This window comes from Megalops cyprinoides, chromosome 3 (genome assembly GCF_013368585.1).
Source record: "Megalops cyprinoides isolate fMegCyp1 chromosome 3, fMegCyp1.pri, whole genome shotgun sequence".
NCBI classification, from domain to species: Eukaryota; Metazoa; Chordata; class Actinopteri; order Elopiformes; family Megalopidae; genus Megalops; species Megalops cyprinoides.
The window spans coordinates 18828966-18853847 of record NC_050585.1 but is presented as its reverse complement, the minus strand read 5'-3'; the positions used below and the strand labels follow the sequence as shown (position 1 = coordinate 18853847).

Genomic DNA, 24882 nt, shown 5'->3' with positions numbered 1-24882 from the left:
AAGGTTAGCCATCTACTAACAAACCTTCCTATTATTTATTACAAAACAAGCAAAGCCTATAAGCAGGACCACCTCATACAGCAACCCCTACCTCACATAGTGGGAAATGCAAGCACCAGCACTTTTCTGTGCATCCCACTTTGTCAAGGACATAATGTGAGCACCTGTTAAAGTGAGAGCAGCTGCAGTAAGATAGAGCCATCTGTATGTCAGCCATAGCTATAGATGGGGCTATGGCGAGTTCTGTGCTCCCACACAGATGTGAACTGTCAAACAAACATGCTAGGGAAAAAAGAGGCAGGGGGTCGTGGCCTTAAGGAAGAGCAAATGCTAAAGTCTGTGTTTTGTCTTCACTCAAGTTCTGAAGTGATGGTTGATGCAGGCACTGGGCATACACTTAGACTAGCAACACAGACACACTGCACTGTGCTCCATACAGTAATTCATTACTCACTACTCATTCATTACTACTGAACAACTGCAGGCTTACTGAAGACACGCATACAGCACATAGCTAAGGCACCCACTATCATGCAAGCACACAGTCCATCGTAAAACAAGGAAGAAAAAGAAATTGTTAGCGGATATTCAGGGAAAAAAAAGAACATAAGCTAACAACAAATTATAATCAACATTTATTTCTCCCCACACAGACCCACAGAGCAAACGATTGATGGAAAAAACAACAATATACAAAAAAATAAAAAACTAATCCAGTTACAAGTGGAGTAATGATAAAAACCTGCCATGAGAATTAAATAAGATATAGATCTCTCTATACGAAGGATTTTTTTCTTTTCAATATACATTTACTTATAAAATGATGGAAACATAATTTACACTGTGTAATGTACAAACATTGAGAGTACATCCCCAGGTGCTTCTAAGAAAAGATCAGCTGTCAATTTTCATTTACATAACAGGACCCCAGCATCACGCCGGACCCCGAGTATACAGCAGAAGGAAGGGAGCTACAGGAGCAGATCAGAGTGCAATCTGAACACAAACAGAATGAGACAGGAAAACCCTAAACCGTACCTTCTGCATTTACAGTCTGTTTGCTTTTCAAAAAATAAATTATCAAAATATTACACTAAAAATTTCACATACAATTTGACCGTACTTTTTTTTTTTTAATTACCATAAACTAAACGCTTCTGACTTTTGCATGAGTGACAGCAATGTATCAACCTGCAGCGACTATTATTATTTTCTTCTTGTAGGATTTAGCTTAAACTAAAAAAATAATGCATAAAAATATGATGCATAAAAATAAAAATTCTTTTAAAAAGTTAAGACATATGCGGTGATCAAAACTTTGTAAAACAATCACAGTATGTTTTAGTGTTCTTTTTTTTTTTTCATCCCGCACTTCAGGTAAGCTGCTAAATTGCTCATGTCAACCACCACAATATTCCAGCTGCGCTGTTACCATGACAGCAGTTACAGTACCTAGGGGGTGGCACTAATGGCAGTGTGTCCAGAACAGCAGTGGTAGAAAAGTCAAGCGCAAACTCCATAAGCCAAATGCCCGTATGTTATTCCTCCTGGGACTTGAGAACGACATGGAGGAGCTTAAGACTTGAGCACAACAACAGATAGGTGGAGCTCTCCGTACCTCTGTCTCCCATGCCCCTCCAACATGTCCCTGTGCACATTAATAACACATAAAATGAAATACTTCAGGCTATTTGGACTGGATTTGGGAGGGGATTCATATTTCTCGGCAGACTTCTGTGAGATGAGATGCTACACTGCGGCTATGTGTACCTGTGCTGCACACACCTGGATGAGAGGGTGTGGAGCAGAGACAGGGATTGGCCCACAGGTCTGAGCGCAGGGCAGAGGCCCCTGGACCCTCAGCGTCTAATGCACTTTCCCATTGGTTCAACGTTACATGCGGAGCCACTCAAGAATAAAAAATGACCCAGCTGAAGGTGTCGGCTCTTTTCTGTACATAAAAAATGCCCTGCATCCAGGTAACTCATGTACCTTTAAACCAGTCTCCACCAATGAGATGTACCAATATAAGATGTCAGAAAGCAGGAAACTGATATTCACTTCAGAGTTCTGCACAAGTACTGCATACATTTTTGCAGAGCCTTTATTTTGCAGAAGTAATTACTTCTTCCAGCACGCTGAAGATGTGAACTTTCATTGTCAGCCTTGTGTTTTTACCACACTTGTGATGTGTATGTTTGGGAATATTGCTACACTGTAATGATGCCTCGATCCACAGTACCACTTAGGCATTGCACAACTAAAACAAGTAATAGACAAGACTGCATTGGTAGATCAGTGCTTTCCGCTATCAGGCCCCTCGTAGGGCAATGCAGCACACATATCAAATGATACCGTCTGAGTGCTGCTAAGACTTTTCTGCTAAAGAAATAAAGGAACAGAAATAACTAAACAAAACACAGAATGAACAAGGGCTGAACCAGATCACAGAAGTCTTCAGAGATTTTGTCTTCATAAGCATTTTACGACTCGACCCAAGAATTATAAAAATATATTTGCACTTTATATCTGGTCCCCATTCAGCCCGTTTCGGTTAGAGACTGGCTTCGCTCTGTCATTTCCTTCCTGTTAATCTCAAAGCCCGAGGGGACTTTTCTCTGCCTGCGTCTCTTGGTGAGCTGAGCAGTCTCTGTTGGTCGGCCTGGTCTGAGATTTGGGATCCCCTTGGCTGAAGTGAGACTGACCCTGGGGTGAGGGACTGGCCTGGTGAGGGGTAGAGGGGTGCGTGTCAGGACGTCCTCTTGGGCCAGAGCTGTCTCTCCACCCTCCCCTCTCTGCACAGTCCCTCCTGGACCCCTCCTGCCTCTAGCAGCTTTATCTGGGTGGGGCTGGGGGGTCCTGGCCTTGTAGTCTGCATGTGGGACTTTCTGACATGGAGAGACAGGAGAGGGGCATCAGTGATCAAAGAACATACCTGTGTTATCTTCCACCTCACCCTGTCAATCATAAAACTCTTGCCCTATTTCTCACACAACACTCTCACACGGTCACTCCGAACACCTCATTCCTCACCATACATACACCCGGCTCTCTGTTTCACTCAGGTGGCTTTGTCATAATCATAGCCTTCCATCTTCTGTTCTTACTTTAACTCTGCTCCTTCTCCTCCTCTCTCTCTTTCCTTTACCCTTACTCTTCCTTTCTGTCTTGTTCTTTGTATTTTCAGTTCCTCTCTTACCCTCTATGCTTTGCATTATTGCACATATCATTGTATTTTTTGGTGGTAATATATCATCACTACATTTACAATTGTACTTAAGAGCAGTGCTTTTCCAAACACTCTGGCAGTTCCACTGACTCTCTGACCTGGTCATATTCCTCCCTGTGACTCCTCCCCCTTACCTTTATTTACTTCTTGTCTGTGGAGGCACCGTTGAACAGCTGGCTGAGATTGCGCAGCTGCTCGCTGGCTGATTGCGACTCCTCCTGCAGCCGCTGGTTGTTCTCCCGGAGGTTAGCCACCTCTGCCAACAGGGCTACTTTGTCCTGCTTCTCCTGAGGAGCAGAGAGAAGGGTCAGAGAGTGCTGCCCTCTAGTGTCAGACCTCCAGGATGACATGAGGGCTGTACTGCTGCCCTGCACTCTAGTGTCAAACACAGAGATTACATTTACATTCGGTTACTTGGCAGACCCTCTTACCCAGAGTAGATTACAAAAGTAAAAGTTTGCGAAAGTACAAAAGGGTATATAACAAGGCCAAATAAACGACAATAAATAGAGAAAATGTATATTTTATATTTTATATATTTTATATATATATTATATTATATAAAAAAGTATATTTGAAAGTGTGTCAGTCCATCACATGGTGCTACAACAACCAAAGCCACACTCAACACAGAATAAGTGCTACTGTAATCAAAAGTTCAACTACCATCACAAGGTCATACACAACAAAAGGCACGATTTCAGCGCTATGACTAGGTTGGGGAGCCAAGATGCAGTGTGAAGAGATGCTTCTTAGTTCTGCCCTCTAGTTTCAGAGCTTTAGTGGCTCCTCAGCATAAACAAGGCTGGGGAGAGCTCACACTCACCTTCTCCAGGTCCTTATTTAGCTGTTTCAGCATCACCTCCAGGTGGTAAAGCCGTCCCGACAGGTCATTAGGAACCTCACCACTACAAGCGCACATGAACACGTTCAACATTTCCACAATGGCATGCAGCGTAAGCATTAAAAAAACACTGCAATCACCTCAGCACAGAGGTGACTTTTGTCACAAAACTGTGCAGCTGGACCGCGCAGAGCTCCGACACACAAACGGCATGGTACTCTTAATGAATGTGGCACATTAGGAACGATATGCAGTGTCACAGTTATCCACAGGGGGGAGCTCTAGCAGTAGCTTGCTCAAGGGTACAGCAAAAGTAACACCTGAGTGAAGGAGGTGTTGATTCAGTACCTGCTAATGTTGGCAGGGGTGCGTGACGTTTGGGGGGTGTGGGCGTGGACTGCGTTGATGGTCTGTCGCATATCTGCCCCTGTTCCCTGGTCGCTGAGGGAGTAGAGAGATACTGTCCTCTGGACTGAAACAGACAGACAGACAGACAGACAGACAGTCAGACCATCATCATCTCAATTAGCTGACAAATCCTAGTAAAAGGACCGGGGATTCATTACCTATAGGATGGGTGGAGTTATGTGCTGTCATCAGCTGTTCTAGATCAAGTCATAACACTTCATTCTCCAGAGTAAAATGTTCTGACTTGTTAAATTTAGTCAGTCAATGACAGATACTGTCTTATGGAATCCACGGAGGATCCCTCCACCACCACAAGGGGGGAGCGTTACTTTCTACACAATAGCCTTTACAATTGAGAGCTAAGGGAAGAAGAAGAGAAAGAGAGAGAGAAAGAGAGAGAGACTATTTTCACTATGTGATGGAGAAGAAAATGAGTGACAGTAAGAGTGTGTGTGCGAGAGAGTACGGCAAATGCTACTGTGAGCTGGATAATGACACTTATCCCGCCTAATTTCCAACAAGTATCATGGGATGAGTGCTGAGTGTGTGTCTATGTATGACCTTTAAAACACACACATGTACACACACACCCACAGTCCACACTCCACACACATACACACCACACACACGTGTATACACACACATACTCTTACCCTCATAGGCCTTGGCAGCATTGACCAGGCTGGCCCACTCCAGCCCACAGGACGCGTCAGGGAGGGGCATGAGGCCTGGGTCGATGCACCTCAGGGGCACCACCTTGTCCCGTATCTCCGTCAGGGACAGCTCTGAGGCAGATATAGGGGCTGCAGGGCAGGAGATAAGGGAATAACCCTGTCAGCATTCACTCATCTCAGTGCCTACAAGCCTCTAACTAACTAACTAAATAACTAACAGTCAAAACATGTCTACTTTAGACACATCTAAAACGTATGTGTATAGCTCCAAATGCAAAAGCACCTTGAGGCTGGGGAAAAGAAGTCAGAAAACTTCCGGGCTCCGCCAACGGCAGGTGGAGGACAGGCTCACCCTTCTTATTGGGCAACTGGGCGCCATGGGCGGGTCGGCGGGTGGGAAGGGTGTTGGTGAAGAGGAGGTCGTTGGGCGTGGCCAGGGTGTCATACAGCAGGCCATCGGAGAAGCTGGCGTCCCGCCGGCCGCTACAGAGGCTCTCGTCCGAGAAGGTGCGATGAAGAGCCTGCCGGGGGGGCAGCTGGTGGGACTGCCGGGGGGACTCCTGGGGGACGAGGGGGGGCTGGCACAATTAGGAACACTCCTTCTCTATATAACACTGAGGTTTGGGAGTAATGTAAAGAATCTTGCCTCTTTGGGAGTGGGCAGAACGGCAGTTACAGGTATTAAGTACAACACCCAGACATGTGGCAGCCATTTGGCTCTCTGTGACAGCGTGTGTGTGTGTGAGAGAGACAGAGCGAATGCTGTAAGAGTGAGTGTGTGAGAGACAGCAGGCTTGTGACTCACAGCCTCTCTGTGAGGCGTCTCCGGGTTGTCCATAATGATAAGCTTCTTGAGGTCGTCCTCGATGGTGCTCTTCTGCGGTCGGCGTGGGGAGCGCAGGTCTCGCAGCGAGGCGCGTAGGCGGGGCTGACCGAACACGTTTTTGGAGTTTACATCCACCTGTCTGAACACACACAGACACAGGTTTCAACCACCTGCCTGAACACATGCAAACACACTGAACACACACACACAGGCTTCATCTGCCGGCCTGAACACATAACACGAACACAAACACATGTGGGCTTCATTCGACCCACATACCCCTCTCCAGATCCACTCCTGCTATCAATAATGTAAACATTGATAAACAGCTTTATCTTCTGGTAAAGAGTACTGAGTACAGTATAAAGAAACAGGTATACATCTACACACCCCCCCAACACACACACACACACACACACAGAGACAAACTCACTGGCTGCTGCTGTTGCTGTCAGAGCCGCCATCCTCGTGCTGTTGCCAGGAGCTGTGCTTTCTCTGGCAGTAGACAGATTTTGGGGCGGAGTTGGGGCGGATCGAGCTCGAGTTTGGCAGTACTGCAGCGGTTCTCCCTGCATGCGAGTTGTCCACCGATGACGTCTTGAACCCTTGAGGTGTGTAGCAGGCTCTGTTGCCAACGCGAGAGCACACACACACACGCACACACACTTCATGAATGCTTAACGAACTAGCTTGCTGTTCAGTTCACAGAAGACTCTCACACAGACTGGCCATTGCCAAGAGAGAACCATCATCACATTGCCGCTACGGCGCAAATTTATTCTGTGCTGCTTCACAACTTCTTTGGTACTTCCCTCCATTTTTTCAGCATTCTCTCCCTCCTACATCCACATACAGAACTCCCCCCTTCCTCCAGTGTGTCTGCCTCTCGGTGGATAAATGCTGCATGTCCCTGCGTGTCCCTGTATCCCCTGGTGACACTGACAGAGGGGAGAGGGAGGACAGGGCAGTACTGGGATTGGGGGGATTGTGAGCATCCACATTTCAGACACTGTCCCATTAATCTCATCCCCCTAGGGGGTGGGACTGTCTGCAGTGGGCTCAGACCCTGGTCTCAGGGGGGAACAGGGGGTGGGATGGAGGTTTGAGGGTCACAGCTGCACCCACTGCTTGCAACAAATTCCTGCCATTCCCTCTGTGAAGATTAGCGTGCGTGTGTGCGTGCGTGCGTGCGTGCGCGAGGTGTCGGTAGGGTCTGCTGGGGGGAACGGGGTGAGAGCTCACTTAATCTTCACCACAGATTACTGGCCACTGCCAAAATGCCTCACATGACTTGAGCTCACACTGACACCACCAGTCACAGAGCTGTGTGGATAATCAGTGCTCCTTATGATGTCATGATCCACTGCGTTATGCTGCCTCTTAGTCAGCTGCGATTTACACCTAAAATCTAACTGCCTTAAATAAGAGCTGCTTCTCAACTGACCACCAGCAGCTGAATGAGGATCTGGACGTCTCTTCCTCTCCAGCTCTCTCTCACCTGGCTTTAAGGGCATCAGAAGGGGTGCTGGGCAAGGGGAAGGTGCGAGTGTTATACCCCTTGTTCTGGCGGGTGGGGGTGGGTCCGGAGCGGGACGACTCTGTCCGGCGCATGTCCCCGCTTGAGCTGCCCATATCCGGGGGTCCGCTGTATGTGCCGTGCAAAGGCTTCTGGGAGTTCCAGGCGTGGGTGTACTCTGGGTTGCCTCCCCTGGAGTTGGGGCTGGGGGTGTAGAGGGTGGCCGCTTCGATTCCGCTGTCGCCGGAGCCCCTTTTGCTGAGCGGGTCGGTGTCCAGCTCTGACGCGGCGATTGGTCCCGCCCCCCCGCCGGGCCCAGCCCCGTCGAACCAGCGCTCATCGCTGTGGCTGCTGGAGGCGTTGCTGGAGAGAGTGTTACTGCTGGAGTGACTGGAGTACGGCGGCTCACCCTGAGAGAGAGAAAAATAAACACACACACACACACACAGAAAAACAGCACAGAAAAAATAAGAGTCCTGATCACACAAGTCACACGGGCCATGATTCAGTAGTAAGCATCAATTCCCTGTAGAACCCAACCTTCCTAGTTTCCAGTCACTAAATACACAGCCTCCATTGATCAGCATATGGGCTCTGACCCCCTATCCAGGGCATATGCCATGTTCACTAGCTTAGATCTTTGCATTAACATTAAAGTTTCTCCTGACACACAGGAAGAGCCTCTCACACTGAGGTCAGCGTGGCAGATTTCGCCTAGGAACGCTGGGTGTAATGAACTATTTGATTCGGGTCTGTCTGCCCGAATGAATTCACTGAACCAGTGAACGCTACGCTACGCAGATGGGCCACAAACCACAGCATGTTTCTGCGTGCTTCGGCTTTTTTCTCACCTTCACACTCCTGCTGGGGGAGTCTTTTCCCGGGACGTCCTGCCGGTGAAATCTTTTCTGCACCACGCCCCCACCTCCACCCACCGTGGGCATCCGTGAGGTGCCAGGAATGTGCCAAAGGGGCTCTGAGCACATGAGCAGAGAAAGAGACGGACAAACACAGAGAAGCGGATGAGCGCCGAGAAATGGACAAAGACAGAGAAACAGAAATCAAGAACACAGCCAAACGCAGACGATCAGACAGACGATCAGACAGACAGACAGACACCGGGGCAAAAAGACAGACAGACACCAGAGCGCACACATGCACAGGGGACCGGCACACAGAGCAGACAGAAACAAACACAGAAGCGCAGGAGAAAAAACAGGATTAAAGATCTGTGCGATGAAGCTGATTCAGATGAAACCTGTTACAGACCCCAGCTAGGACCAAAGAGGCTTAAGGACTTACTGCACCGACACACTGATGCTTCAATTACATTAACCTGCAGAGGTTACACAATATACGATAACAAACACGCCACACAAATACATCTCCCCACATGGGAAAATAGCCTCCACGTCTACTAGTGCTGGTTAGGCTGAAGATGAAATGCAACCAAGTTCCTTTCAGAGTGTTCGGATAAAACAGACCCCTAATGACACCACATGCTCTCCTGCTCTGATATCATAGTCTCTCCAGGCCTGATCTCTAAACACTGTGATCACTCTGACAAAGACGAATGTGTGGCTCGGTGGCTTTCCACCACCAGGGGGCAGTAGTAGCTACCGACAGAAACTCAAAAAGCAGCAGTATGATGCATTCAGTTATTCATTCGGAACAGGCCCAGTATAGATGGGGAAAAAAAGAAATAATTCTGCACCAAATTGTTCATGTGCAATATGTGGGACCTGTCTGTCCCCCTGTGTCAATGCGCAACATCACATCATAAACCGGTATGATACAGGTGTGTATGAACATAGCCCACATGTGCGTGTTAGCAGCGAACACCTTTAAGTATTCTGGTACAATCAGGCTTGTGAGCGAGTACACTGCAGGTATCTGTGGTATGACGGTACACTGCATAAAAGCAGTGACAAATGTGCAAATGCACATGTGGGCGTATGTGTATACCGTTCCTGTTGAATCTGTTACTTTAAATTTCAGAGTGTCTGGGTGCAGGCATGCATACGGGAGGCGGGCTCGGGTACCTGTCTTGCACCTCTCCATGGTGCTGTCCTGGCTGATGAACCCAGACTCTCCACTTGACGTCATATCCAGGCTGAGGTGCGGGTCGTAGGGCAGCAGTGGACGCTGTCTGACATCGTACCTGGCAAGTCAAACAGCACAGACAGCTGAGATGGATGGTCAGAGAGGCAGGTGCTATTAGGCTGCATACAATAAAGCAGACACAGCATTGATCAACCATCATCAAAGTCACCAAATACATACACCCATATCAACCACATCTTCTCTCTCACTTCACCCACAGGCATAAAAGGCACAATTTTGTCATATTTTTGTCAATGCTCACAGACAACATGATTATTGGGCTCATACAAAAAATACACACACATATACTGTACATATATACGTATACCTGGGCTGGAGCCCAAACACACCAAAGCACTACTCTTATGGCCTGGCATCCTATCATAGAATGGATCATAGTTAGCCTGTCTTTAGCACACAGTGCATCTGTGGCTGAAATGGCCTCTTCCGCTAGTAGTGCCATGTACAAACTGGAGCAGGGGACCACGAGTGACAGACGCACATACCAACTGACTGCTTTTCCCTTCACGCAACTGCTGCTTGTGCTTGTCTGTCACTCCTAGCAGATGGTTACCAGGCACAAGGATATCAGTACATTATGTGAGGCCATCTGAAGACACACCATGTTCTGTCGTCACAGGCAACATGATAGAAGCATCGCGCACTGTGGGGCAGAGCCCATTCACAAATCAACCTTAAAGAATTGTGGTGAAGGTGAGGGTGGTGGGGTCTCCAGGCTTTTAGGGCCTCTCCCTAATTCCCTGTCATATTATAACTGTTTGATGCTGTGCCTCCAGTGCACCTGACTACAAAGCAATCTAAGAAGCCGCTGGCAGTATCCCTGGAGACGTGACTCTTCACGATACGAAATGTGACAGTTTCTGCATTTTTTTTTTTTTTTTTTTGGAAAAGAACAAATTCATGGGCGTGCATGCACAACAGTGGGAGCAGAGGGGGAACAGTCTGTACTTGTCCCATTTTTTAACATCTTACGATTTCCTGTTTTCTTGCCACCCCTTTCAATACTGTTCACGGCATGTTAATCCTGTTAAGCCAGACTTCTTTCACTGGAGAGATGAAGCCATGGGCACAAAAGAGTAGACCAGCTGCGCCATTACGTACAAGCAGACTTCCAGTTGTGTGGCAGGGAGCTCCTCAACTAGGTCAAAGCGTAGCAAGTGAGATCAAATAACGTCACGCAGTAAATACCGAAAAGCTCCTCCAAAACTTCTTACGACATTATGTGGCTCTCATTCAGAGCCTACATAGGTAACCTAGCAAAAGGCTGAAGGGTTTAGATTTAACACTGTTACGTAGACGGATCTGACCAAAAGCTTGCTCTCATAACGACTGAGCAACATACGAACGGTACAGTAAGAGCACGTTTATCTTCAGCTTTACGCAGTATGTCTTAAACAGATTTCTCAGCTCCTTCAAGCCATTACCTAAAGCCACAGTTTACTGCACTGGCACCTGCTATTAGCCACACAATCATCCACATAACCCTAACCGTACCTCATAGTTTCAACTGACATGTGAAATTTTTTCAAACATATAATATTGATGTGTATTTTACTTGTATAATCAGTATGACATTTAACAGAATGGCAGGAAAATTCTAAAAAAAGGATGACGACAATGCAAAATGGTCCAAATTTGGCCATTTAATGTACAGCCATATGAGAGATTATTCAGATTGTGATTAGACTGTACACAAGCCAACGCTGACAAGGACTCGGGGCCATTGAGGTCATTTCTGTTGGAAACCCCAAAGAGGGCTTATTACTCAGATAATAATAATGATAAGCAGATAGAAGGCCACCTTTCTAGCTGAAATGATGATAACGACTGACAACGGTCTCTGTTTCAGGTATGTTCTAATCTGATCCTTACCTGTCGGGTGAGGGCTTGTACTGCACAAAGGGCCCACTTGAGCCTGGGGTCGAGAAACTGCCAGACGGGCTTCGGAAGGGCATCACTCTGTCGCCCCCTACTGGACACAGGTTGTAGTGGTTCTCAGGGAAGCTCACTGGCCTGTTGGGGCAGGAGAGAGTCTGTCATTAGGGCATGCCAGAAAGACAGAGAGAGAGAGGGAGAGCAGGACACAGGGACAGAGACAGAGAGAGAAACTGTCATTAGAGAGAGAGAGAGAGAGAGAGAGAGAGAAAGAAATGCAGCATGACCTAAGCCCTGTCTGTGGACTCCAGCACATCCAAAATCCTGCTGTTTGTCTAATGACTGCCAACAAGAGATATTTATCACAGCACATGGGGGAAGTCTATTCATCTCTTTATTTGTATTTTTTGAGGTTAAATAGTTCCACAACTGCCTTAAAGTTGTAACAGATGAAGCTGCGGTTTAAGAGAACAGAGCAGTCATTGTCCTGAGGGAATCAGTGAACAGCACTCTGAGAGAACGCAGGGCGTGGCCCCAGCAACACTCACTCACCTCTTATTGAAGGTGTGCTGGACCTCTCTGTATGGGACAGGCACCGGGGACTTGTGGGTTCGGGTCAGAGGCTGATGGGGCCCCATGGGGCTCGGCCGATGAGGCAGAGGCTCATTTTGTGAGCCCGGGGGGCGGTCCCTGCGCCAGGCTGGGGGGCGGTGAGGGGTAAGGTAGCCGGCAACGACCGGTTCAGGTTTTTGCTCCGCAGTTTTCATTTCATATTCCTCAGTGCAGCCCCTGCAAAACACGCACACGGTTAGATACACACACACACACACACACACACACACACACACACACACACACACACACACACATACAGCATTTACGTACACACATACACCCATGCACAGAGTCGAAAGGACCCTCGAGGACCTTGACACAAATCTGAAACTGATAAGTATATCCCATTTTTTAGAAATATAGTGGATAGCAACACGTAGACCTTAAACACAGGCACACAATCAGATATTGTGAAACTAATTTTATGGCATGTTTTTCAAATCACCCTCAATTTACATCTAAAAAGCATGCAAACATTAAAGAGAAACAAACAATGTGAGGAATCACCCACAGCCACCCTCTCCTAATTGAGGTAATGTCTCCTAACTTTTTTTTTGGTTTTGTGGTCTCATTCTTTCTTTACCTGTCATGCCAACCATCAATCAACATCCTCAACATGGGGTGGAATTTTTTCAACTTGTCAAGGGAGACAAACTTCCTAGTGACCACATAATTCAGAAGGTATAGAAGCTTATGTATACCACAGCTCTTACTGCCGCTGCTGCTACTAGAAAAGACTGGTGACAGTAACTGGGTTCTCACAGGATACTTGCTGGATCTAAAAGGAGAAAACTGTTTACAGTCACAGTTCCAGGCCTGGTGAGACAGCAAGCAATCAAGATGACCAAACAAGACTCCTTTTGTATTGTTTATTATGAGTCAGCTCACAAGTAAGAGTTATATCTGACAGCCGGGTTGGTGTTCTTCAGATATGCAAGTCCGCTGCCTTGTGTTGAAGGCATGAAGATTCCACATGCCTGCAATTCTGGCCCGGGTGGCTCTGTCGGAGGCAAACAATGTTACGCTTGTACCTCTGAGGAATGAGCAGTAAAACCCAAATCAAAATATTCATTTTCAAGAAGAAAACAGCCTTCACTGTGTTCGTCTGCCGCCAAGGCCAAGTCAGGCTAAACACTGGCCAATCCCCACTCTCCTTCAAGAACTTTGCACAAGTGAATACACGATCCAGACGTGTTTTGTACAACGTTGTTATCGCATTAGTCATGTGAAACGCGGCAAGACTGCCGCAGTCTACCAGGGCCTTTACATTTTACGGTTTCCTAAAAACCTCCTATAAAAATGAGATACTAATTCCGGCTACAGACTGTAAGCTACAGAGCACAAAACACCAGAGCTCAAAAATGTATAGTACTAAAGAGGCCTATCCCATAGTACATGGTTTCGAATGGTGGCAAACGGTAACACTACCTACAAATAGTAAAAAGATTATTAAAATTTATGAAATAAAAGGTACAGAGGTCATCCACTAATTGACCCACAGCAATCTATGTTGGTCTGTATTTAAACTGTAAATGCAAATATGTAAATACATCAATGTATCACACAGTTTGGCTGGGTAATAGTAACCATTACGTCAGGTTTGCTGGCAAACACTGAAAGTGGTTGACGTGAATGCACCATACTTTGTATGGACACGTTTTCAGTCCGGGACCCCACCAGCCTGGCCCAAAATTGGCCTGCTGCACCCTACATATTTAAGGAGCAGAAGCCCTGGGCTAAATCAGGGCTGGGCAGCAAAACGCCCCTGTCCCAGGCCATAAATAAAGACAGGAAAATGGATTTCATGCTCTAATTGCAGGGAATAATATCTGAAATCAGACTGCAGTGCTAAGCAATGGAAGGAGCCAAACGGAGCAGCGAGGGACTGACTGTGAACCAGCCAGTCGAGGGGAATCAGCCCATCCGTGCCCTTCAGGACTGACCCCGGATCAGCTTACCATTGCTTTCACACATGAAAAGGCTGGATGTGGTGCAGAAGCACTATGAACTTGAAGCACCCCACTCCACCACGTTACAATTTCTAAATTTGGGCAAATTTGGAAGCTGGACGTGCCTGGATCCAATCGGCCAATCAGAGTCGAGAGTAAGTCTGTTGCCTGTGGGTTTGAGGTCACAGACAGAGAACATGACTATGTTCACAGGTGTAGCCAGGTATCCCTCTTTCATCTGAGGGGAGACAAAAGGTCAGACACACACAGGCAGGTCCTCTCCCAGCTAATATTTGCACAATGTTCCCAAAATTTTTCTGCAACATTGCAGTCACTTCTACAAAAAGGACAAAAATGGAAAAAGAAATATTTTAATGCCAGCCTGATCTGTACCATCTCAGTTAACCCCTACCTCCAGAAAGGCTGGTCGCTCAAGTCGACAAATTAGCAATGTAACTGCTTAGAGCAGTCACTTTGCTACTCTAAGAAAGCAACACAAAGCAATTGGTAGAAATTTCCATCAAATCAGATAGTATGAGAACAGCTGAATTTATAGACAAAGCAATGCGCCACATATCAGTTCCTGAAGAAGAGGGCCTGTTGTGGTCTACTGTGCAGTATCTATACTGTGCTTGGCAGAGCCATGCTGTTCTTTAACAGCTCTGTCCCCTTTGTGTTACACAAAACTGTAGTTCAGTGTTTTCGCATTAAACAGTGTATACAGCTGTGTCTGTAAAAGCTGCATCATACTCCATTTAAAATACATGAAAACCAAGAACAAGGAACACAAATGATGAATACACTGACTACATAAAAAACTAGTACAAAAGACCCCAGGAAGCAGATTCCCGTGCAGACACTGGCAGAAGCATACATGTGGGATCTGACTACCCGAGGAAGCGGAGGGGATTCAGCAGGTGTGCTGTGCTGGAGAAGCAGCTGGACCTGCAGCAGAACTCCTGCCGAACTCTCCTAGCTGCGCCCGCATGTGGGACAACACTGCCCCCTACAGACCCAGACAACGGAATCAGGACCAGGCACCGAGTACAGCATCCATTACAGTCACTGAGTACAGCATCTATTACAATCACTTAGTACTGCATCAAGACCTGTTACTGAGTAAAACACCCATTACAGTCGCTTAGTACGGCATCAGGACAAATCACTTAGTACAGCATTAGTATCAGCCACTGAGTACAGAATCAGCAGCAGTCACACATTATGGCATCAATGCCAGTCATCAAGTACAGTACCAGGGCACATCATTGATTAGAGCATTCATTCCAATAACAGAGAACAGAATCTGGACCTATCAGTCAAGGCATTAGGATCAAATTACAGTGCAGAAAGAGGAGAAGTGGTGATATGGCATATGGAGTCACTGGATGACTACTGAAAGTTGGGACAGGGTACTGTGTAGTTACAGCAGCTCCTGTTGGTGTCAGTGCAGACTGTCTTTTTAAACCTGGCCCTGACCTTTGGGTCTGCCAGCTTTCATGAAACCAATCACATTATAGTAAGTGGGTGATTTGGACCCTTTCAATCACCTGGCCGGGACTGCCCACACGCTTTCAGCGATGTCTTTTCAGCTGGGTGGAGAACCAGGGCAGAAGCCGGTAAGTGCCAGAGAGGAGTGTGTCTGTGCTCAGAGGCACGGAGACTGACCAAAACTACACAATTGTACTCGCGCAAACAAGGTCGTTCCAGTACATTCCAAAACACAGCTGAATTCCCAGCATTTCCCAGCACTCAAGGCCAAAGAGGTCTGACAATCTGGCTGCTGCGCTTGGCTTGGTCTCCCATCAGCCTCGACAAGCCATTAACCCAGTCAGCAACTCAACCTGTAATCCCAGCATTCGCAGGACAAAACCATAGCTTTGAATTAAACACCCAGTTCTACTTTGCATGAGCAATTTTACACCCCTAAAACACCAAGTCTGCAATCATGAGTGATGAGTCAATGAGTGTCACTTGAAAACAATTCAGGTTTAATTAGTGTAGGGATACTTTTACACAGTAGATTGTATGGTATGTTCACATATGTATCTAAATGCCCAAAACAGCAGAGATCACTTGCCCATCTTTAAAATGTAAAAGTCGGTTTTCCATTCAAATGCTGGACTTCACATGCTGGGCAGGAAGTACACCCCGCGCCCTACCCCTCGCTTCCCTCCCACACTCTGATGTCACACAATGTAACTGTCAGAGAAAGGCAAGCACCCCGACAAAGCGGATATGCAGAGAATCCACATCTTAATGTACCGACAGCAGAGTGCATCTATATCTTAGCTAACACAGCGAGTCAGTAATAACATGCAATAAAGACAAATAACATACAGGAGTGAACAGTGGCATCTGTAGCCTTGCCAAGGACACAGAGCCAAACATCACAGTGACCACGTCTGACCTGACTGACATATTTATCCATATACATGAAAATGTGGGGTCACACATGCATTCACCCCACCAGATTTTACCCCAGAGGGCAAAAAAATGATGAAAATGTTTCATGTAAAGACGTCTGAACAATAATTGTGCAACCCAGTGTGAATAAAAGTTGAGTAATACTTCTTGAGGATGACTATTGATTTGTTGAATGCTGAATGACCCATAATGGATATCTTAGAATAAATCTCTCCAGTGAAGTAATTGAGAAACACGACATGATATTGGTCCATATAACTACAACCTGACATACCAAGAGGAAACTTCAACAAACTCCATGCTCATAGTCACATTATCACTATAGTGAAGGGCAGAAGCACACAGCAGTATGAAACAGCCCACAACATTCTTACAACATTCCTACAGTGCATACTCAAAAACAAAGCCCTCCATATTTTATATAAACATTTTTATAATAGAATCTATCACACCTTCATTACTCACACATGGAAACGGTACATAATCCCACTGCTGTAGTCTGAGGCGATAGAGTGATTTTCAAGAACGATCAGGCGTGAACTCAACAGACACGATCTCCTCCAGGAACAGTTTTAAAGAAAACAAACTTTTCAATAATCACAGCTTAAAAAGAGAACCCAGCACAGAGACACACACATCGCTGCACAGCGCTTCACGGCACGATCTGATCTGGTGGGAAATGAGAGGGACTTACCGAAACACACAGACACAGTAATGAAATGAGGTGCTAAGAGGTGCCTCTCTGTCTCTCTCTCTGCTCCACGCTTGGCTCTCTGTCAGCCTTCGCGAGCAGAGTGTGATCTGTCTTTGTGCGTCTGTCCCTCTCCACAGTGGTGAGCTTTCAGGACAGAGATGCGGGTGCCTGGCCCTAGGGTCTGTGCCATGGTGCTGGGCTGTCGGACAGCTGGACCGCCCAGGAGCTCTGGACCACAATCACACATCTATCTCTCTCTTTCCCTCTCTCTCCCTCTCCCTCCCTCCCCCTCCCTTCCCCCCTCCTCTACCATGAGAGAGGGGTGAGAAAAGGAGGGAAAGATTCTCTCCCTCACCTCACCTCCTCAGTTCACTTCACACACCTACTGCGGGAGGTGTTCTGACATGTCTCGCCATCTGAGCCGAACATCATCTTTCGCAAAGCTCTCTCTCTTCTTTCTCTCACCTCTTTCACACCTGCCTCTCGCTGTCTCTCTCACTTTCATTCTCTCTCTTCCTCACTCTCACGGAGGATGCATTTTTAATTAATTGCCATTTTTTAATTCCATTTTCTTTTCCTCCCCTCCATTTTCTGGGCCTTAATCTCCTGCAATCTGTCTCTCTGGCACTCTCCACAAAGAGGAGGGGAAAAAACGCAAAGGTCTAATTAGTGATTGCTCCAGATCCGCTGCACTGTGTGTACGCACATGTGATTTTATACATTAATACCCTCATGCATTCATATACAGTACATACACTCTCCCTCTCCTCTCCAGAAAGAAACATGTGTCCATATGGGCTAGTACAAATATAATACTAAAATAATACTATATTATTTTGTACTAAATAATACTACAATAATACTAACTCACACACTCCCAACAAATCTGGCCACTTTTATTTCCTACCTTATGCCCCAACCAGCATTGCAAACACACACGTACACACACATACACCACACACAGGGCCCAGACCTGCTTTTACACTGACCTGACCTCTGGTGCTCTCAAAAAAAAAAAAAAAAAAAACATATAGATTTATGATGCGGAATGAAAGATGGGAAAAAGCAATACAGGGAATCACCTACAGAGGGCAGCATGACAAGCCCCTGAGTCTGAGGGAGCCTGTCACACACATGCACGTGCGCGCACACACACACACACACACACACACCCCGCCTCGCCCCCTCACCTGCGCGCGCCGCCCGTCTCGTAGGGCGGGATGATGACTACCTTGACGGTGACGGAGGTGCGCAGCAGGTCGATCATCTGCTCGTGGGACAGCGTGACGGCCGCCACCTTGCAGATCTCCACCAGCCGGCTGCCCTGCCGCAGGCCAGCCTGCCAGGCGAAGCCGTACTCCTCCACCTCCGCCACCGTGCCGTCCAGCCGCACGTGGAAGCCCAGCTGCCCGAGCCCGTTCCGCCGCAGCGTCATCTCCGCCGTCTCGCAGCCCACCGTCAGCGCCTGCCGCAGGGTTACACGCCGTTACAGGTGACCCCACCCGGCGGAGACTCCACCTGCAGCGCTGTGCAGTGCCGCTGAAGATAACCCTCAGCCAAAGTGACCGTTAACAAATACGCCACACCTAAGAGCTCCCACTGTGGAGAAGGGCTCATTTTCACTCTAACACCATTTATTCCAGCTAATTTTAGCACTCATTCTAAAAAAGCATATGTAACTCAAAGGATGTCGATTGGATTCCTCAGTGGGACGCAGCTGTTGAACCATTTGCTTCAGTAAATATTCAGCTATAAATGGATGATCTGTTAAGCAGATAAACACGAGTGAATTTTAAATTTTAAATTTCCAGCCTGGTTATTTCCTCTCCATGCGTATCTGTGCATGGCCATTTTCTAGACAGCACCGAAGCCCCATTTATTCCCACAAATTTTCATATAATTATTATTCCCCACACTTCCTTCTTTACTGCCCCCTACCGCTCCTCTGAACCCTCCATCCGTCTCGTACCTTCAGCCTCTGCACCACCTCCCGGATGTCCGCCGCACAGCCCTCTGGGACGCTGATGGCGACGTGGTCGCCGCGGCCGTAGTAGACGCGCAGGGCGAGGCGCTCGGGGGTCCAGCCGATGACGTCGGCGCAGAGGCAGTTGAAGACCACCTCCTTGCTGGCGCAGTCCACCAGCACCACGTACTCGCCAGACACGGCCAGGACGCAGGGCACCTCGGCCCCACCCCCGCCGAAGTCCCGCGCCTGCACGCGCCAGCACACCGCCCCGGCGGCGCCCAGCTCCGCCCCCTCGCGCGCCCGCGCCCGCTCCCGCCGCTTGGAGGCCAGCGAGATGAGGTTGTTGAGCTTGCCGGCCGAGTCGAGCGGCGTGCCGCTGACGCAGTTCTCCGCCAGGTCGCGCAGGTACTCCTGCCGGGTGCGCGTCGCCATGGTGTGGAACTTGTCCGACTTGTGCGCCGCGTTCTCCGCGTTGATCACCTTGGCCAGCAGGAAGTCGCAGAAGGCCTCCGGGTCATGGAAGGTCTCCCCTTCGGGGATGGGGGGCCCAAAGGGAGGCACATCTTGCATGGTCGTCACGGCCACGCTGAAATTTAGTGTGAGGAAGCAGTCAACAAACAAACCCACTAACAGCCCAATTATCCAGTAATAACCCAATTTTTTAACACAACTACTTCCTTCACTTCACTTACCCAACACTTAGCAACTGGTTCTGTTACAACTGTATATTAAATTGAATGTATATTACAGCATGCATTTGGTCTCACCATATCACAAATATCAACACGGCCATTACAGGTAATACCAATGTAACAGCATCTGCATGTGCTGTTACTGCCATCATCGTCACATCAGTGGTTGTCTGGAAAGTGCTTTAATGACAGCAGCATAGCAGCATAGACTGCTTTCTATTATTAACTGTAATTGTGCGTGCCCTGGAGGCGCGGTCCCACCTGTAGCAGGTGCTCTCGGAGCAGGGGTTGTGCACGCGCACGATGACGAAGACGTGCTGGAACTGCGAGCGGATGTTCTGAGGGGTGAAGGGCAGAGCGCCCGGCTCCTGGAAGATGATGGTGACGATGTCGTTCCCGATGTGCCTCTTCCGCAGGAGCTGGGAGAGAAGGGCGAGAGGGTTCTTAGGAGGCAAAGATTAGCCCACACAGAGGGAGAAAGACACATCACAAATATAACTCTGTCTGAGTCTGTGCTTCTGTTAGAACCTGAGAAACAGGCTGACAGTATTTGCACAGAGACATAGACACATGCAGGAGTCCACAGATGTGACTCTCTGGTTAGGGTAATGGGTGTGGTGCTGCTGATACTGCTGACAATAATCATAAAAAACACAGGTTCAGCTGAACACCACTGGAATAAGAAAAAAAAAGTAATTCAAGCAAAAGATTGCATTACTTTACCTGTTTTTAACACCATATGACATTTCTTAGTATTGGCAAGTTCGAATATGTTAACAGTTAAGATGTGTGTGTGTATGTGTGTATATGTGTGTGTGTGTTTACAGTCTAGATTACCTGAAAAACAAATATCTGAGGAAAAAAACCTGGTCTAGGCCAGGGACTGCCAACTGCAGTCCATAAACCATTTCTCATTTGCTCAGCAGTTCCGCACAGTTAAACACAACACTTTATAGGAATGGGTTTAAAATCAGACACTCAGTACAATCTATATATCTGCAGCTCTGTCTATGCAAGGCACTTCAATGCTATAAACTTCAGGCTGCATATGTCTCTGTCCTGTTCTACAAATCCTAACGAAAGCATTTGTTATCTTGCACATGATCTGTTTTGTATCAGCTTTTTCTCTGTTTCCAAGCTTTTTCTTTTCCAAGCGCCAACATGGAAAAGAAGTGGTGTGTGTGTCTGTGTGTGTTTACATGAGAACCTGAAGACAGTGATGGTACAGTGACACAGCTGACCTCAAAATGGGAGGAGCTATGCTGGGTTATCACCTGACACACTGATTTAAACCAATCATAGTGTACTGCTATGGAGAGAAAAGTCTGGTTGGTTCAAACAAGTCAGTGAATGACAGCATGGAAGCTATGTCCATTATAGTATGGTATGGCAGCCTCAATGCCCACCCCCTCCATTACTGACCTGTAATCCTAACACTAAATGCTACCTGATATTATCTGAAAGTGATACAGGATCTTGGAGCATGGGCAGAATATGTACCTACAGCCTCACGTGCAGAGAGACATCACTAATTATTATGAGAAAGAAGCAGAATGACAACAAACACTGCCACCTAGAGGATTCACAGTAGAAGTGAGTTTTGTGAGAGCCTCCTGTTTATGTAGGAGTCAGCATGCTTCCCCCTCATAAGGAGCTGGGATTGGGCAGAGCTGAGCTCTGCTCATGTCACCTGCATACTCATACCTGTACATTCCTGTTTGTGGGAACTGCAGCAATCAGCACAATACAACTCACACAGACTTTAAAACGCGAAGTCGCCTTTCTCACACACAATAGACACAAGACAAAAAGGCAGGGAAAAGCTCTCCGCTGAGTGGAGGGGGGGCAGTTTCAGTCAAAGAGTGGGGCAAAGGAAAGGAAAACACTGGAGGAGGCACACCCAGCTTTCACTGGTTAAAAGACAGAGGATTCAAAGAGGACAAAAGCAAGGGGTCACAGAGAGAAAGACGTGTGTATGTATGTAGGTATCCAGTATATGCACTGTACAAACATAATTTATACTTTCAAAATTATGGAACATATTAACAATACTTTATTTATTTACTTTTTAAAAAGAAGGTTAATTATCGTTTTGTAAAATTTTGTCATGCTAATGAGAATATTTCTTGTAAATTTCATGTATCTGTGTTGTCATGCCAGTAAAGCTTGTCTGAATTTAAATTTGAGAGAAAGAGAGGAAGAGAGACTGCACAGAGCAAGCAGCACTTAAACACAGCAAATATCCTCAAATCCACTTGAGAGGGGTTAGTCCTCAGTAAAGAGACCAAGTATGGGCTTTAATTCAGTAACATTCTCACTGCTGTGTATCACAATCAGCTGTCTGTCTGTAGCCTACACCTACGATCTGGTGTCTCACCTGCTGTGGGTTGTTGGGCATGTATGGCAGCATGGTGGAGACGTGGAACATCACCTCGTAGCCCTGGTAGGTGGTGTAGAGAGAGTGGGTGCCGGTGGAGTCCGCTGTGGAGATACACACATCCATTGTCCCACTGACCAGATACTAAACCAAGGTCCCTAATCCAGTGGGGATGTAATCCCACGACACTTACAGCAAACAGCAAGGGGCTTCCAGGTGTCCTGCTCAAATTCTCAACCTGGCTCTTTCTACCTGACCATATAACCATTCCCCAGTTTAATATGCTAACAATTCCCTCCCTTCCCATCTCAGATGAAGAGTGGCGCACAATTCTAAAATGGCTGCCATGCATCACATTGGTCACATTGATTGAGGTGTACCTACACCCTTCATTATAAAGGGCTTTCAGATTCCTAAAAGGTGCTATACAATCCATCCGATCCATTATTGCTTAACACAGTGAAGTACAAAGAAGCACAGAAAACAGCGTTTCTGCTCAGCCACACTGTAACATTTAAATAAAAAGAGTCGGCCATCTTATTCAAGAAGAGAACAAAAGGACTGGGTAACATTAGAACTGTGCTGTGTGACAAAAAGTATCTATAGACCTGTTGTTCACAGCTCAGCTCGGGGGGGGTGCGGGTTTAAAGCAGTGAGAGGCGTCATACTTTTGGTGTCCAGCTGGGCAGCGTACTTGGTGAAGCCCTGCAGACACACCCGCTCCCCCAGCAGCTCCAGGAAGGCGCGGAAGGCGGGCGTGGCCTCCTCGTTGTTGTACATCTCCTCCTCCATGCTCTGCCCCGCCCGGCACAGCAAGATGCCCACCTTCTGTTTCTGGCTCAGCTGCAGGGGGACAGGTGGGCGTTAATGCGACACGGCTCACAGCCCCAAAGCTGATCCAGGTTCACTTTCAGAGACAGGGCACTCATGCTCGCTGACACCCCCTGCTCATTTACGGTTGAGCCCACATGAAGAAATCATCAAATGTTATTGGTACATTCATGTTCTCTGATTGACAAATCTTTGGCATTTTTAAGTCCTTGTCTTGTCAGTCTTGCATTACCTTCCTGGGCAGCAGTGTGGTGTAGTGGTAAAGAGAAGGGCAAGAGCGTGGTGTGGTGGCAAGGTGCAGCAGCGTGGTATAGTGGTAAGGAGAGGGGTAGCAGTTTGATGTAATGGTGAGGAGCAGGGCAGAAGTGTGGAGTAATTGTAAGGAGCAGGGCAGCAGAATCGCATAGTGGTAAGGAGAAGGACTTGTTACCCAAAAGCTGTTGTACCCTTGGACATGGTACTTAAGCTGAATTGCCATCCAGCTGTATAAATGGATAACATGTAAAGACTGTAAGCTGTGTATGTTGCTCTGTGTACGTGTCTGCTAAGCAAAATGCAATAATAAACATGTCAAACTCCGCTTTCCCAGAGCACCTTGCTGGAGGAGCTCGTTCCCCGTACTCACCCCCTGCTCGTCCAGCTTCAGCAGCTGCTCGGTGACTTTGGGGGTGCTCAGCGCCAGGCGCAGGCAGGCCGTGTTCAGCTCGGGCACCACACACTCCAGCACCTCCTTCAGGGGGAGCCCCCTGGCGGCGCCGTGCCGAACCGTGGAGGGCACCGCATCCTCCAGGATCGAGCCCCGCAGTGTCACCAGCTGGGGGGGGGGGGAGGACAGGAGAGAGGGGGCTGACACAGGGGCAAGGAGGGCGGGAAACCGGGTTTGTAACCAGGTGCTCGTGGGTTTGAATTCAATTAGGATTTAATGACAATTAGGATTTAATGAAAGCCATCCGAATGACATATCCCAAGTTCTTAGGTGGAGGGTAAAGAGCAATCAAGAAAAATACATTGTATTGATAATCAAGCTTCCAAAAAATGAGCAAGAAATTTTGGAAGTCAGCAAAATGGACAAAGTCTGGTCATAAGGTCCAAAGGGATCGGGTCATGAACGCACTGATTTTGCAACATCAGTGTGAAGGTATGTTTTACTACTCAAGCCCCAACATGGGTTCGGGTGATGTACTGTACTTTTAAGCCAAGGACAACCTGAGCTAACTCAATAATCACTGGTGTATGTATGACTGTAATTATGCATTCAAGCTATGCAAATTGTCTTGCATGAGAGCATCAGCTGGCAAATTAACAAACAGTCCGAGTGAAGCACAGACGGACGGACAGCTCTGTGTATCCCACGGACGCTTCTTTGAAATCACCGTGTGAAACCGTGAGCACCGAAGCACCACTGAATCAACTATGTGTTGATCTGCTGCTAAGATCCTGAAGCCATTTCGAGCGATTCCAACCCAGAGAGAGAGCCACACACCGGGGCAAGAGACCACGTCTGACTGGCGAGTGTGAAAATGACCTAGGAACCTCACAAGTGACACTTAAGGGTGCCTTCCTTTTATTAGGTGACAACAAGCATCAACACATACCAGGTGCACAGAACAGTAATAATGATCTTTATTGTTAGGCTCCATGATGGGAACCTGGGTGGCGGGATTTTCAATTTAGATCACCCATGTGCCACCGGTCCCAAAATACACTCCTACCCTCACATAATGAAATGAAATGAAGCAAAATGAAACAGCTTCAGCTCAATACCCCAAGAACTGAAGGAACAAAAAGTTACAAAATCTTCCATAGAGAGGCTCAGCCAACACTGCACATTAAATGAG

The 24882-nt window shown here is 47.4% G+C and overlaps 1 protein-coding gene across 4 annotated transcripts in view; it reads right to left on the bottom strand.

Moving 5' to 3' along the window:
• Positions 1–747: 747 nt before the first annotated feature.
• LOC118774243 (signal-induced proliferation-associated 1-like protein 3) overlaps positions 748–24882 on the bottom strand; it is a 48720-nt gene continuing 24585 nt past the window's right edge. For 2 of the 4 annotated variants that reach the window (XM_036523436.1, XM_036523435.1), the window contains exons 5-23: positions 23670–23858; positions 22882–23056; positions 22214–22317; positions 20098–20255; positions 19148–19730; positions 18369–18643; positions 12049–12285; positions 11494–11634; positions 9540–9658; positions 8349–8473; positions 7480–7907; positions 6415–6606; positions 5961–6120; positions 5439–5715; positions 5135–5284; positions 4422–4545; positions 4056–4137; positions 3364–3516; positions 748–2888 (exon numbers count right to left, since the gene is read on the bottom strand). In XM_036523436.1, coding sequence (XP_036379329.1) covers positions 3370–3516; positions 4056–4137; positions 4422–4545; positions 5135–5284; positions 5439–5715; positions 5961–6120; positions 6415–6606; positions 7480–7907; positions 8349–8473; positions 9540–9658; positions 11494–11634; positions 12049–12285; positions 18369–18643; positions 19148–19730; positions 20098–20255; positions 22214–22317; positions 22882–23056; positions 23670–23858 — 3666 coding nt within the window. In that variant the 3' untranslated portion in view covers positions 748–2888; positions 3364–3369. The remainder of the gene's footprint in view (positions 2889–3363; positions 3517–4055; positions 4138–4421; positions 4546–5134; positions 5285–5438; positions 5716–5960; positions 6121–6414; positions 6607–7479; positions 7908–8348; positions 8474–9539; positions 9659–11493; positions 11635–12048; positions 12286–18368; positions 18644–19147; positions 19731–20097; positions 20256–22213; positions 22318–22881; positions 23057–23669; positions 23859–24882) is intronic. The other 2 variants (XM_036523438.1, XM_036523437.1) reach the window with 2 other exon arrangements.